General features: G+C 50.9%; 2 protein-coding genes across 2 annotated transcripts; both read left to right on the top strand.

The window, feature by feature from the left end:
* Positions 1 to 55: 55 nt before the first annotated feature.
* On the top strand, positions 56 to 1105 carry CTRU02_202581 (het-c; the record flags this gene model as incomplete). Its single annotated transcript, XM_036719995.2, has 5 exons — positions 56 to 60; positions 206 to 372; positions 453 to 511; positions 628 to 746; positions 811 to 1105. 5 exons carry the CDS (start codon positions 56 to 58, stop codon positions 1103 to 1105), a joined length of 645 nt encoding a protein of 214 aa, XP_036588697.2.
* A 9094-nt stretch (positions 1106 to 10199) lies between these two features.
* On the top strand, positions 10200 to 12185 carry CTRU02_202580 (uncharacterized protein; the record flags this gene model as incomplete). Its single annotated transcript, XM_036719993.1, has 1 exon — positions 10200 to 12185. The coding sequence occupies one exon, from the start codon at positions 10200 to 10202 to the stop codon at positions 12183 to 12185; it is 1986 nt and encodes a 661-aa protein (XP_036588695.1).
* Between the last annotated feature and the right edge of the window lie 1357 nt (positions 12186 to 13542).

Here is a 13542-nt window from a genome sequence, read left to right as displayed (position 1 = left end):
GTGAAGGCGGTGCGGCATGCCTGTCTGAGGTGAGGTCCCCGCCATTAATTGAGCTATGGAGTGCGTGGCTTCAGTTGCTTGACCGCCCCTCGAATCCCATCCCTGGCCAGACTGGACAGCTTGAACTCTCCCATTTTCCCATTTGTTCTCAAACAACCTCTCGCTCTCCCCATCTTTCATTCTTTCTTTTTCCTCAGTTCTACAGAATATACCCAAATTCAGACACAATGGCCGCTCAGATCCCCCCCGGAGGCACCTACCTCGACACCTTCAAGAAGTCCTTCGTCGACGTCCCCGTCGATGCCGAGAAGGAGAATGCCATCGGCACCTCCGAGTTCCTTGAGGCTGCTGAGTCTCTGACCACCATCTTCGGTATGCTCAGATTCGATGCCAGCAAAGGTCTGGCTATTACATTCGATGGAACTTCTCTCTAACCCGTGCTTTCTTCACAGATGTCCTCGGTGGTGTTGCTTTCGGCCCCGTCAAGAGCGACATGGGTGGTAACATCAAGGTACGACTCTTCTACGCTCGGAACCTCTTCGTCTTCGTCCTCCCTTGCCCCAGGGCTCTGCAATGAAGTCGACATCTTGCTCAATGGACAATTGACTAACCCACTCCTTCCTGCAGAAAATCCGTGACCGTCAGCTGGCTGCCCCCGCCGAGTCCGCCACTCTCCAGGATCTCGTCAAGAACGAGCTGGCCACCAAGAAGCACGTCGCCACTGAGGGTCTCCTCTGGTTGACTCGGTAAGCACAATCACACCCAGCATCAGACAACAACACACAGAGCACTAACTCGGTTCGCTTCCAGTGGTCTTGAGTTCACCTGCATCGCCCTGAGCCAGAACGTCGCCAAGGAGTCCGAGGAGCTCGCTGACTCTTTCCGCAACGCCTACGCTACCACCCTCAAGCCCCACCACAGCTTCATCGTGAAGCCCATCTTCAGCGCTGCCATGAGCGCCTGCCCCTACCGCAAGGACTTCTACGCCAAGCTTGGTGATGACAAGGACAAGGTCGCCGCCGAGCTCCGCGTCTACCTTGCTGCTCTCGAGAAGATTGTCGGCATCCTCAAGGGCTTCCTTGCCAGCAAGGATGCCAAGTGGTAAACAGCCACTTTTGTTGAATAAAGGAAAGGAAAAGGACACAATGGGAGGAAACAGAATAACAATGACGATATGATGGAAGAAACAACATGTCGGTATCAGCTACGATGCGAGTACATCGTCCGCTACGAGCCAGTTCACGCAGCCTACAAATGAATCACGCCGTCAAATCGACGAAGCGTTCTCTGATCCAACTTGAATCGATTCGACGAGGTCCGCACTGGACAGTCCCCTTGAAATGGTCTCGTACAGCTCGTATTACTTGAATATGGCGGGGCGTCTTTTGCTCACGGCATTATGTTAATTTGGGCAGCGTTAGGAAAAGTACGAGCCCACTCGGATTTACTTCCTGATTGCCCAACATGACCAACTCCCCCTACGCACCCTATGATATGATATGATGTTTTCTGCTCCTGGAAGCCACGCCCTTGTTATTTGATAGCCCATAACTTGTTGACAACCATTATGATGACTACCGTTTATGACGGTATGAAATGTTCCCCGACAGCAAATCAATCTGCTCCGATGCGTCTCACATGGACAATAGTTTAACAAATGGGGAATCTGTTGTAAACCACCCAAAGTTGGCAGGCATTACTTAGTAGATTCAGGGTCACATACTCTCTGAACTACATATCATACGGCCTGTCTCCCTTTCCTCGCCCTTCTGTGTACAAATCCATTGATATAGATACAGATCGAGCATGAAACAGGCAGTGATGCCTTGCTCATTACAGATTACATTATGTATTACAAACAAAGTACCCATGTAACGATGACCAACACTGCAGCATAACCAATACGCGGGGCACTTGCGACACTGTTTTTAAATTTTATTGTTAGCGAAAAGGCAAGGGGGCTTTAGGGAGCTAATAGACATACTTTGGCGTTGTCGTGGAACTTGGGTTTGCCGTGGAGCTTGGATTCGCCGTTGAACCTGGCTCTGAACCAGTCGAGGTGGGATTATGCTGAGGGTCCGACGAATTCCATCTGTTGCTTTCATCAGGAGTCCAGCAAGTGAACCCCTTGTAGATGTCGGTCGATTTAGGGGCGAATGTGATGGAAGCGAAAGCTGCTCCCAGAGCCGGACAGCTCACATTTCTGGAGGCGAGCACTCTGATGAAGGAAACGCTTTTCAGTGACGGTAGGCTGATTCTGTGAGGTGTGAGCAGAACTCTCGATGCACAAGGAGAGGACAGCAGCCGTGCCCCAGGGGACAATACGTACTCGTCAAACCAGCCGTCAAGAAGCACGCCTCCGTTAACCGTGGCTAAGGCTGGGAATGTTACGTTGCTGATTTCACTACTACCGATTATAACAAGATCTCCAGTAATAGTTTCCAGTTTCCTATTGACATTGACAATTAGCACTCTGACAGTCTGAAATGATGGCACAACAGCCCGGATAGCTTGAAGAGAGTTTAAGGCTATGCCGCTAAGGGCGGTTTTCTGAACTTACGGAAACGAGATGCTTGTCAGGTTTTTCACATAGCCGAACAGCATTCCGCCGGTCAGTCCTCCTTGTGTTATTCGCTCAAGATCTGGCATGGAGACACTGGTAACACCATCATCCACTCGAGTAGAGCCTGTGAGCTTGGGTCCGAAATATCCAGAGCTTACTGCCGGCACGGACTTGACATTGGGCAACTCGAAGGGACCCTTGAATTCGTGGCTGATGAAAAATTGAAAGCCGCTAATGGTTGAACAATTGCTGTAAAAGTCGATGTCTGTCTGATTCACAATTTGTGTCCTCGTCTGATCACAGCTCCGATCATCTAGAGCTGATGTGAGAATCGTTCAGTCAGCTCTCATGCTGTATCATTGAGATGAGTTGTGACTCATGTGAGTAACCTACCAGCTTCAGCACCGATTGCTCCCAACAGCGCTCCGAAGAGCAGAAACCTTGAGCCAAACATCTTCGCCTTATTCAACAAAAGCAAACGATCCTGCCACCAAATTGCTGTACCAGCGAGCCCACAGCTAATCGTATCTTGCCCGATTTTGAGACGAGAGAGGATCACGCGAATGACTACGCAACGGAAAAACTAAAGGGGCGTGCGCGGCGACATACTATGTATGATTTTTTTGTTGCTGCGCCGTAGACAAATTCTACCCCCTGCAGCACCTACTGTTGCGATAGTGGTGTAGTGTAGTGAAGATAAGTGGTGAATACTGCTACTTCTGGGCAAATTGGCACTTTAACACGGAATCCTTCTGCCAAGACCTTCCTATTCGAGGGACTCTCCCCGTGTAGCCTAACCCGATTAGGAACTGTCCGAACCATCCTAGAGCTTCAAGGGTGGTTTTTTTCCCATTACACGGAGTATAGAGCAGGTGACCTAAGCATGAATGTTTAATTCTACCGGTTGCTGCCTGGCTTTTAGGTACTTTGGCGGATAAATGAATCTTCCATATATAGCCCCTACTATAATGGAAGAAAAAAAGGCAATATAAACGACGTCATGAGAATAGCATTGTTGAGGAACTTATCGACGAGGCGACGGATGTTGCCTCCCTAGATAGGAGTCAAGCCTCAGTTGTCGATGGCGCTGGTGAATATCGCGAAGTCGCACACCCATTTGTTGACCGTTGTTAATTTTGACCGGTCATTCTTTGGCAACTGCGTCCGCATTGTAGCAGTAATCTCGTTGATAAAGCCCAATTCCTGATTAGGAACTTGGTTTGCCCTCCGGGTTTGGGTCATGAACATGCAGCATGCTTGCCAACACCTGCCTTCTTGCAGTCAGCGCTGCTTTTGCTCTACATGAGGCCATCGTATCGGCCACCTTTATCCACTGAGCGGTGGAGAGGTGGTTTTGCAAGAGCAGTAGCGAAGGTGCGGAAAAGGAGAAACATTGTGCGCATGTTTGTCTTTCAAAAAGTAGAGAACTTGAGCTGATGGCTGTAAGTTGTGCTTACAATGTAAACAGTAAGTGACGACGGAGGGAAACCAATGAAAGCCATGCGATGGGGCCATTCAACAAGTACTCCAGCCCAAAGAGAGCTTTCTAGTTTAATTTCTCTGTTGCTGGCTATCTTCATCTTCCATGGCATCTAAGAAGACCAATGGCGCTTTGAGGCGATACCACAGTAGCATCGCACCTCTCATCGCCGTCTCCTTACACTAGCCAGGACATCGAAACCTGACCAGGATTTATTAGACATCTTCAGAAACAGAATTCTGGCGCTACATATGCCAAACCTCTTTCGTAGATGTGTGCGTGGATTCGTACGGACTGTAAAGTACTGTGACAGCCGAGCGCCTACTCCTTCACTGCCCCCAATTTGCATCCGTCCCAGACGCTGTTGTTTAAAAAATCTGGTTGATTGAATTTTTATGCTCTTGTTGTAGTGTCTAAGCAGATATAAGCCCGTCAGAGACCGTGTTGTAGCCCATAGGCTGAGGTGGTTACGAATAGGTACACCGCTGAACACAGGTCATTGGCCTCAAATACCGAAATTTGTGTATTACTCAACATCGCAGTCTCGATGACGCGCCAAAGGTGTTGGTTATCCTTGAATTATTTATCAGCATTATAACTTTGTGTAGCGATGGAGAAACCTCTTAGGCAACGACCACCCCCAACAAAAGGCATTTTCCTTTCAAACCAGCGACCTGCTACCGAAAGTCAGACTTACTACTAGCACGTTGCTAAATCCCCTTACCAACGCTACAAGCAATGTGAATTCAAGACTCTGTTGGTCGACAGATACATCAGGACCAAAAAGCCAGTAACTTTTTGAAGTGTCCTCACACCATCAAAGACAATGGGCTGTTTATTGCCGTGTACAAACCGAATGTTGGGATGTAGTAGCCTCTGGAACCGTTTTCACGTATCTGATGCGTTATTAGCTCCAAAGTTTCTGCTGGTTTTGGATATAATTGTCTAGTTGGCGGTTGTCACAGTTGAATATCTGAAGCTTTTTGACATGATGAATTTGTTTGTCAGAGTTGCATCGAACAAACTAGTACGATCCCTACCATGAAATGTTGAACATAATCGTGGAAACAGTTGCTAAGCTAATGTGCATACTTCGGAGTTCAACTCATGTGATATAAATGGTTCTATGGCGAAGGCTAGACAGGGAATTAACATGCAACGGCGGCAGATGCTAGACGAACTACGAGGTTCTGTCTTCTACGAAACATTTGAATGATACTATTAAGTTATTTAATGAGTAAGCATGTTTTTGAATCTAAACCGACTTAGATAGGGAAATACGGTAAAAAAAAAATTGGCAAAGTTGATAAGAAATGAGCATCGTCGTCACTTGCCCCGCTAGCTCAAATATATAGTCGACGTCATGAGTTCAGAGTGACCCAGATGGGGCTCCCTCAACTTAAGTATGAATCTGATAATACCCAAGAACCCACCGCTCTTATATCAAGGTCATTCATGTAGCCATTATCGTGTACAATCATTACGTATATTTTATTAGCCACACATTTAACTAATTGAAATGGAGGCCTGCAGGTCGATGACAATATCTGTTAATTGTTACCGCCTATCAGGGGCAGTCCTCCCCATTCCAAGCAAAGACAGGTGGAGGACTCTTCTGGAGCAGTGTATGGCTAGGTTTTGAATTCTCAAGGGTTGAAATTTGCACCATCGAAACGGTCAAGTATCCCATCACCCCAACACTATCCCAGGGGAAACCATCGCTGTTGCAAGTAGGGCATGACGAAAGCATTGTTAGATGATCTGTTAAGCTTTGAACCACATGAACCAGTTCTTCTAATGTGAGATCAATGTTAAGAAATGAACATGCCTTCGCTCAGCTGATCGTGCAGTAGAATATGAAAAGAAGCCAGCTCAAAAGGTCATCTGATGCCGTTTCCACATCTACATTGGTTGAGTAAATAAAAGAAATACCGTAGGTGGCGAAGGAACTCATAGGTCAAGGATTGAATCAAAATGTTCGATGGAGGGTAAAAAAGACGTGCTCAATGACGTTGTTTCGCAGGCGTCTCAATCATCTAGCATACCTGGAATAACTGCTATGATCTGGCTTACTGAGATATTTGTCAAATTAGCGGCGAAACTTAAAAGACTTTTTCGGCACACCCTTCCTTCAGATTGTGTATGAATGGAAGGGGCTCTGCCTTGTCTTAATCCACAGCCATATCAAGGTCGACTACTGTAGGTAGGCAACAGTGGACGTTGACATGACACGTCTGAGTAGAGAAGAGTTTGCCACATTTCCATCCAACCCTTGCGCTTGCATACAGGAAATACAATTTGAGAATAACCCAGCGGTCAGCCAGTAAGTGATAACAAGGATAGAGGGATATAGATGAAGCAGGGTGTGGCTGAAGAGTTCTAGACCATTCCAGAGAATCTCGTCAGATAATTGAGACGTCTCCTCCTTGGCTGCTGCTGTAACTTGGTGCGGGCTCATCCACCCCTCTGAACTGACTTGCACGTAACTGCAAGGCTAGGGTGACATATTTCCGAGGCCCACACTCAGATTGCGATCTTACTATAACCCACCGTTCATGCTGACTCGAGCTCACGCGAACTCCTTAGGGCTATCATGAAGACGGAGTAAAGGCTGGGGTCGCGCCCCGTACATTGACAGATGCATGGATGCCCCAAGTGTGAGAGGTTGAAAGTTTTGATGAGTTTGTCACTACCGGGTGGCTAGGCGAGACCCCAAGAAGGAGGTGGTCAGCGGGATGCTTTTACAGGGTGAACGGCTGAATCGAAACTAGGGAAAACCAAAGTTAACCGAAGGGATGAGAGTTACAATGCAAAGACGAGTACATGTATCTTTTGGCGGCATAGACTGAAGTCATCTTGTTGAAACTTCACGCTAGGATTATCGTTCTTTCCCAAGAAATGGTAATAACACAAAGGGTATCAGGGGCATACTAAGACGAACTTCTCGAGCGACTAACAACCCAGGTTGACAATGCCTCCGAGATTGACAAGCTGTCAAATGCGGGAACCGGGAGGTTTCCGCTCCGGTTCATAGATTAATTTACTATACCACTTGGAAATGCGAAAGCGAGTGCCCCAACTCGCAAGATCGCTTAGTAGAGTCGTAAGTGTTGAGACACATTACCAATCAACATGATATTGTGGAATATAATTCAGCATTCTCTGACACTGAGTCACCATATCAAGCGCCCCAGTTACCGGCTTCCGCGATCAACAAAATCTTGATGATTGGTGGGAACTCGTCAAACAGATTCGGCTTCCTGCAGTCAAGACTGTCAAAAAGTTGCTCATTCAGATGGGAAGTGATGAGCGGTTTGATTGGTGTAGTCTCCTCCTGGCAGTCCTGGCCCGCCTCGGTTAGAGAGACAGCAAACACGAAAAGGAGGGCGGGCATACCCACGCAAGGGCCCGGGACTAGTTTCCTTATCTAGTACTTGGAGGCAATTCATGCTTTTTCGTAGGAATCTCAGCACTCTGGCTGGGCTGTCAGTTAAATGGCCGTGGGGGGGAAACTTTAATATGTTTCCTAAGATTGCGCGGTCAGGATGACAGGAGCTGTGGTGAGATTACCATGCAAGAGAGCGATTGTTATGCCCGCTCGCGTACGCGCTACTCCGCTATACGGCATCACGGAGCCGATTTGCCTTGAGGAATCAGCGCACCAGACGCGAATTCCGACTGTCCACCATGGTAGTCTGAAGGATGCTGCTTGCAAAGAATTAGCTTTCCCCAGGCTGGCGATCATATACCAGGCCAAAATATACCGACGCTGTAGACGAAAGCGATAGATCGACCGGGAAAATGCGACATAACGAGGCATGACGTCCCATAGAACCCACGGCGACCCCTCGTGCTTCTTTTTTGTCCCGCCAAGCCCAACCGTCGGGAAAGGAGCCGTATGAGCGCCATGGAGACGTTACGATTTTGTTGATGGTGGAGAGACTGGAGCCGCTTGGCGGGGGATTCTTTTAATTGATTCGGGATTAGCGTCAGGGGCGGAACATTCCTCCCTGCAATTCCTATGCGCAGGGACCTTGTTTAGGAGCGGTCGAAAAAAGAGCAGGAGACGATCATTACCCTAGAAAGTGGTCACTGGGCTAGGTGAAGGTCTAGATTTTCGGGGATTTTCGTCTGTTGGGAGCCCGTACGATGATGGCGGCCAACTCAATACCATGAACCTGGGCAGATGGATCTACGGATATGATTGGGATGGGTTGCAAAGCGACTGTTGCTTAGTCTAGGGTTGATTAGACTCAGTACGGGAGCGGCTATCTGCAGGAGGATGTGATGTCAGGAATCTTGGTCACGTCAGAGGTGTGTTGACGATATATGAGGGGGTGACGAGAAAAGAATGGCAAAGGGCGCTTAGCAACTTCGAAACAGACGAAAGGAATAAATGATGTTTGCTACGATGTCGCAACCACGAACACGACGGACTTTGATTCTCAAAACCGCTAGCTACCTTAATGAGTAATATCCGTGACATCCGTGAGAATGCCATGCCAGTTCACGCTGACCATGACACCGAATACTCGTATACGCCTCATGAGTAAAGGAGAGGAGAAGAAAACGAAAATGAAGATGAATTAATCAATCATCATCCCAAGTCGCATAGCACAATAACGAACACCAATCAAGCTGTGACTCGGTAAAGTCAGCCATCAAGGCGCCCCCCAGGGGAGAGCTGACAAGGTGACAAGGATGTCCCAGCACAAAATGCAAGCGAGAACAGACGTCGTGTAAAAGGCACTAGGCTTGTAGGTTCGAGAAAGAATAACTGGGAAAATGACCTGACGCATCATTATCCTGTAAGCTGGCCTCCAGTGTCTTGTTCCCCGGATTTTCAGAAATCTTCCCAAGCCTCACTTGGCCTAACCTTTACGCCACCAAAGAGTTCAACAGACAGCCATTGTCGGACCAGGGCTTGAAACGAGACCCGACTGCTAGGGTGACCCATTGGTGGGAACAGGGGAGATGTCATCCCCACCTGTTTGACGTGAATTAAGGAGGGACGGGAAAGACGCTGTGTTTTTTCTGCTGGTCTTTTTTTTTTCCTCTGAAGCTTTTGAGTAGAAGAGGAACGAGAGGGCGCTACGGCGGAGACTACGGAGTAAGGGAGAAGAGAGCCTGGTCAAGGTCGCCGCGTCTCCCGACACCTTGTCCCTCCCATGTTCTACCCATCGTCTGAAGTTGAGGCCTTATGATCGGGTGTTAAGACCTTGGGATGGCGCGGGCGACATTCAATGCCGCAATTCATAATGCAACTCCACGAAATGAAGTTATACTTTTTTACCTTATTCCACAGGCCAAGACCTGGCAGATGGGGAAACAAGACAGCCGTCAACAGCAAAGAAACAGCGGGAGTTTAACACAAAGTATAGATTAAAGCCCTTGCATTGAGGTTATCGGAGGATTTACCAAGAAACACATCAACCATCGCCACCTGACGTTCTGACAATGACCTGACCGCCCCCGGCTGTCCCATGCTGAACTATTCTCGGTTGGCGTATTTTCCTGGCTGAGAAGCCCCAGCTAAAAGCCCCAAAAGCCAGAGCCACCCTGGACTAGTGGTGGAGAGAGACGAAATTGCGCCCTCCGCCGCGTTAGCTGTGGTGAAACGGTCAGGGAGATTTGACCAGCCCAGGATCGTGCTATCGACTTACACACACATACACACTCACACACATTTTCCAGAGGGAACATCTCGCCTGGGATAACAACGTGGACCCTGGCCCGCCATTACCCATGGCCTTGACGTTGCCGCTGTCGTTGGTGCCGTCCGACATGGCGGTCCGCACCACCCCTCCACCCCCTTATGGGGATGTGTTGATGGGTTCCATTTCGTGCATTGGCTTCCTTGAACTCATGTAAATACCACCGGTTCCTCTCTCTCGGTGTAGTTTCTAACCTCTCTTTCTTCGCCTCAAGGGATTGTTGACCATCTCCTTGCCCACCGACACTCTTTTCTCCTTCGCATTCGTTCATTCACTCTTTGCAAAAGTAGGCTTAGTCCTATTTTACCATCAACCAAACGAAACACTACCGACGACAGTCGCTATCTGTCCAACCGCACCGCCGACCAATCCAACCGGATTTCATTCTTTTTTTTTTCTAGGGTGACTTTGAAAGTTCCTGCATTTGAACCAGCCAGCTATCATGCATTTTCTCTCTCTACTCGGCCTCGCGGCCGTGGCCGTCGGCCAGCTCACTTCCTCGTCCCTCGAGAAGCACGTTGACTCCGTCACGCTCAGCAAGTCCTTCAACCCCATCATGGAGGCTTACTGGACCGGCTACCCCCACCATCGCCGTACCCCCTTCGCCGTCTCCCCCGATGGAAAGTCGGCCTACCTCGCTTACCTCGACTCCTCCGGCACGGGCGTCCACGTCCAGCCCATCAACCCGACCACCTTCGCCGCTGCCGGTGATGTAGTCACCGTCTCCGGCGGTAAGGAGGCTGCCGGTCTCGTTGCCCACAACGATGGTTTCGCCGTCATGACCAACGAGGCCATCTCCGGCGTCACCGACCCCGTTGCCGTTCTCTACCGCTACACCGACGGCAAGCAGACCTTCAAGACTTACCTCGGTGGCCCCAACGTCGACCAGGGCCAGGCCATGGCCTCTCCCGATATCAACGGTGACCTCGTCTTCTCCGAGAAGGCCGGTTACTACGCTGCTTACATTGTCGTCACCGCCTACGAGGGTAGCGCCAAGGGCCACTTTGGCGACGCCATCCGCTATGTCGACACCACCGGAAAGCTCACCAACATCCCCGGTGCCTCTTCCTCCTGGGGCTGCTCCCACAACACCGGTATCGCCTTCGAGGCCGCCGACGAGGCCCCCTTCGCTTCCCTTTGCGCTGAGGACCAGGGTGCCATCTGGCTCAACACCAAGACCCAGGGCATGGACAACAGAGGCGTCAAGGTCTCCAACGAGCACGTCATCAACGGTGGCGCCAACGAGGCCATGGGTGGTATGTCCGGCTCCTACAGCGTGCTGGCGCGCTTCATCGGCGCCGACTCGTACATCTTCTCCTGGGTCTCCCGTGGTGCCAAGGACCTCACCCTCAACGACTGGATGGGCCAGGGCTACACCAAGTCCGTCAACCGCACCAACAACCGCAACGTCGCCATCGCCCTCTTCTCCGACAAGAACACCCTCGTCGGCGAACAGGCCACCTCCGAGGTTGGTGCTGCTGACGGTGACAAGCAGATCAACTGGGTCACCACCGGCTCCAACGACTGCTCCAACGCCCACGCCGCCGCTTTCGACAGCTCCAAGGCTCTCGTCACCTGGGAGGAGATCTCCAACCCCATCTGCGACTTCGACGCCATGGGCTGCCGCGGTGCTTTCGCCGGTACCAAGTTCCAGATGGTTGACAGCACTGGTAAGAAGGTTGGTGATGTTGTCTCTTCTGACGACACCTACGTTGCCGGTGACATGGTGACCATGTCCGACGGCCGCGTCTGCTGGCCTTACGTCGCCATGGACTGGAAGCTCGACGGTCCCCAGCGTGGATCCCCCGTTTCCAAGATCTCCTTCGCCTGCATGAACCCCGGTGGCAGCGGCTCTGGCGGCAGCTCTTCTGCCCCTGCTTCTTCTGCCGCCCCCGCTGCCTCTGCTGCCCCTACCACCACCGAGGCCGTTGACGCCGTTGCTTCTTCCGGAGCTGCCGTCGACCCCACTTTCCCCGCCGGTACTGCTCCCGAGCCCATCTTCTCGACCATCTCCGGCCCCGTGACCCCCAGCGCCAGCGCCCCCGCTGCCTCTGCCCCTGCCGTTGAGCCCTCCGCTCCGGCTGCTGAGCCTTCTGCTCCCGCTGCCGAGCCCTCTGCCGAGCCCTCCGCTCCTGCCGCCGAGCCTTCCGAGTCCTCCGTTCCCTCTGTCCCGGCTGGTGCCCCTGAGCCCATCTTCTCGACCATCTCCGCCGACCCTGTCGCCACCCAGCCTGCTGCCACCACCGCCTCCGACCAGCTCCCTGGCGCCACCCAGGCTCCCTCCGGTCGCCCCTCCAAGACCCGCAAGCACCGCACCAAGACTCGCACCAAGACCCGCGGTGGCAGCGGTCCCAAGCCCACTGACAAGGTCTGCAAGCCCCCTCGCACGACCATCACCACCATCTATGTCACTGCTTCCCGCAAGTAAGCGACATGGCCGAAGAGTCATGAGGAGAATGGACTAGAGGTATGCCGAGGTCATTACGCCACTTGGCGTAATGACCTTTCAAGATGAAGGATGTAGATGAGAGAAAACAAAAAAAATGGCCGTCAAAAGCAAGACTTTCACAAAAAGGTGTGAAAGGATTGGGCCTGGAATGAAATTCTTGTACATATTATGTACAACTTGTACACAATTTTCCCATATCGCGCCTCTTGCCTCTCTCAAACCACCCATTCTGAATGGTGAGAGAAAGGGAAGAGTGAGCCAAGGCCAGTGGCCGATTTTTTGAGCAATTGAACCTTGTCAAGTTCATCATTTGGCACTTGAGTCTGAGAAATCGTTTAATCCGGCAGGTCTTCTTTAGTGATATGAGTGAGATCCACGTGAGTAGCCTGAATGTAACAATGTGAGAAGGAGTGATATTGAAATATCGACGATCCCCTGACTTTAATTTGCGGGCCATTGGGTCTATTCGGGAGAAGCCGTGAGATTTATTGAGTTATGGTAAATTTGTTTCTTGCGACCACAATGAGGCCGACATTTGGTTCGGTAGCCGGCAGCATCGTCGAGGACTCCCTTGTGATTTGACATGGTTACTGAGTCGTGAACACTCATGAGAAGCGACGAAAACTGCAAAACCGCAAACCGCGCTCTACTCATAAGGGAGGACGGGAAATGAGCAGCGAATGATTGCGGGCTTTATCACCGATGTTAATCGCCGCATTCGGCAGCCAATAAACCCGCTTGCTGTCCAAGAGAGGCCAATCATGATTCATGGCAGGCCGATTGCCTAGACATTTCATAGCAAAACTCGGCTCTCAAGCACCGGCCGAGCTGTTTTTCCTGAGAAATAAGAGGCGGCCTAAACACCCTGAATGGACAGCCGGCGGGTCCAACTCGTGGCTTATCCCCTGCACGAGATGCCGCTTTCAGGGGCATCTCCTGTAAGGAACAGCCAGCATGGGGCTGCCATTGGAGGCACATGGCTGCATTCCGAGCAGACTCGGACAGGGTATATAGGGCCAATTGGGACGCTGACGCGGACTTGGGTGCCCTAATTGGTCCAAAGTGGCATCCGTTCGATGGGTGAACAACTCCCTCTAAGATGCCCAGAAGAACGGCATTCGCCGTCTTAGCATCTACTATGAGCCCTTATTGGCCAGTATGGGACTTTGTACGGATACTAACATCTGGATGTAACTCGGACGGCCTCTGGAGGATGAGGGGGGGGGGGGACCCCCCTGGGCAGAGCTGGGCAGGATATCTCCAAAGTCACACTTCACCCACCTGATTCCTACCTGACGGCGCAGCGTTGGATGACTGACTCCATATCACAAAAGAG

The sequence above is a fragment of the Colletotrichum truncatum genome (assembly GCF_014235925.2).
Source record: "Colletotrichum truncatum strain CMES1059 chromosome Unknown Contig_0001, whole genome shotgun sequence".
NCBI classification, from domain to species: Eukaryota; Fungi; Ascomycota; class Sordariomycetes; order Glomerellales; family Glomerellaceae; genus Colletotrichum; species Colletotrichum truncatum.
This window is presented reverse-complemented; position numbering and strand designations above follow the sequence as displayed.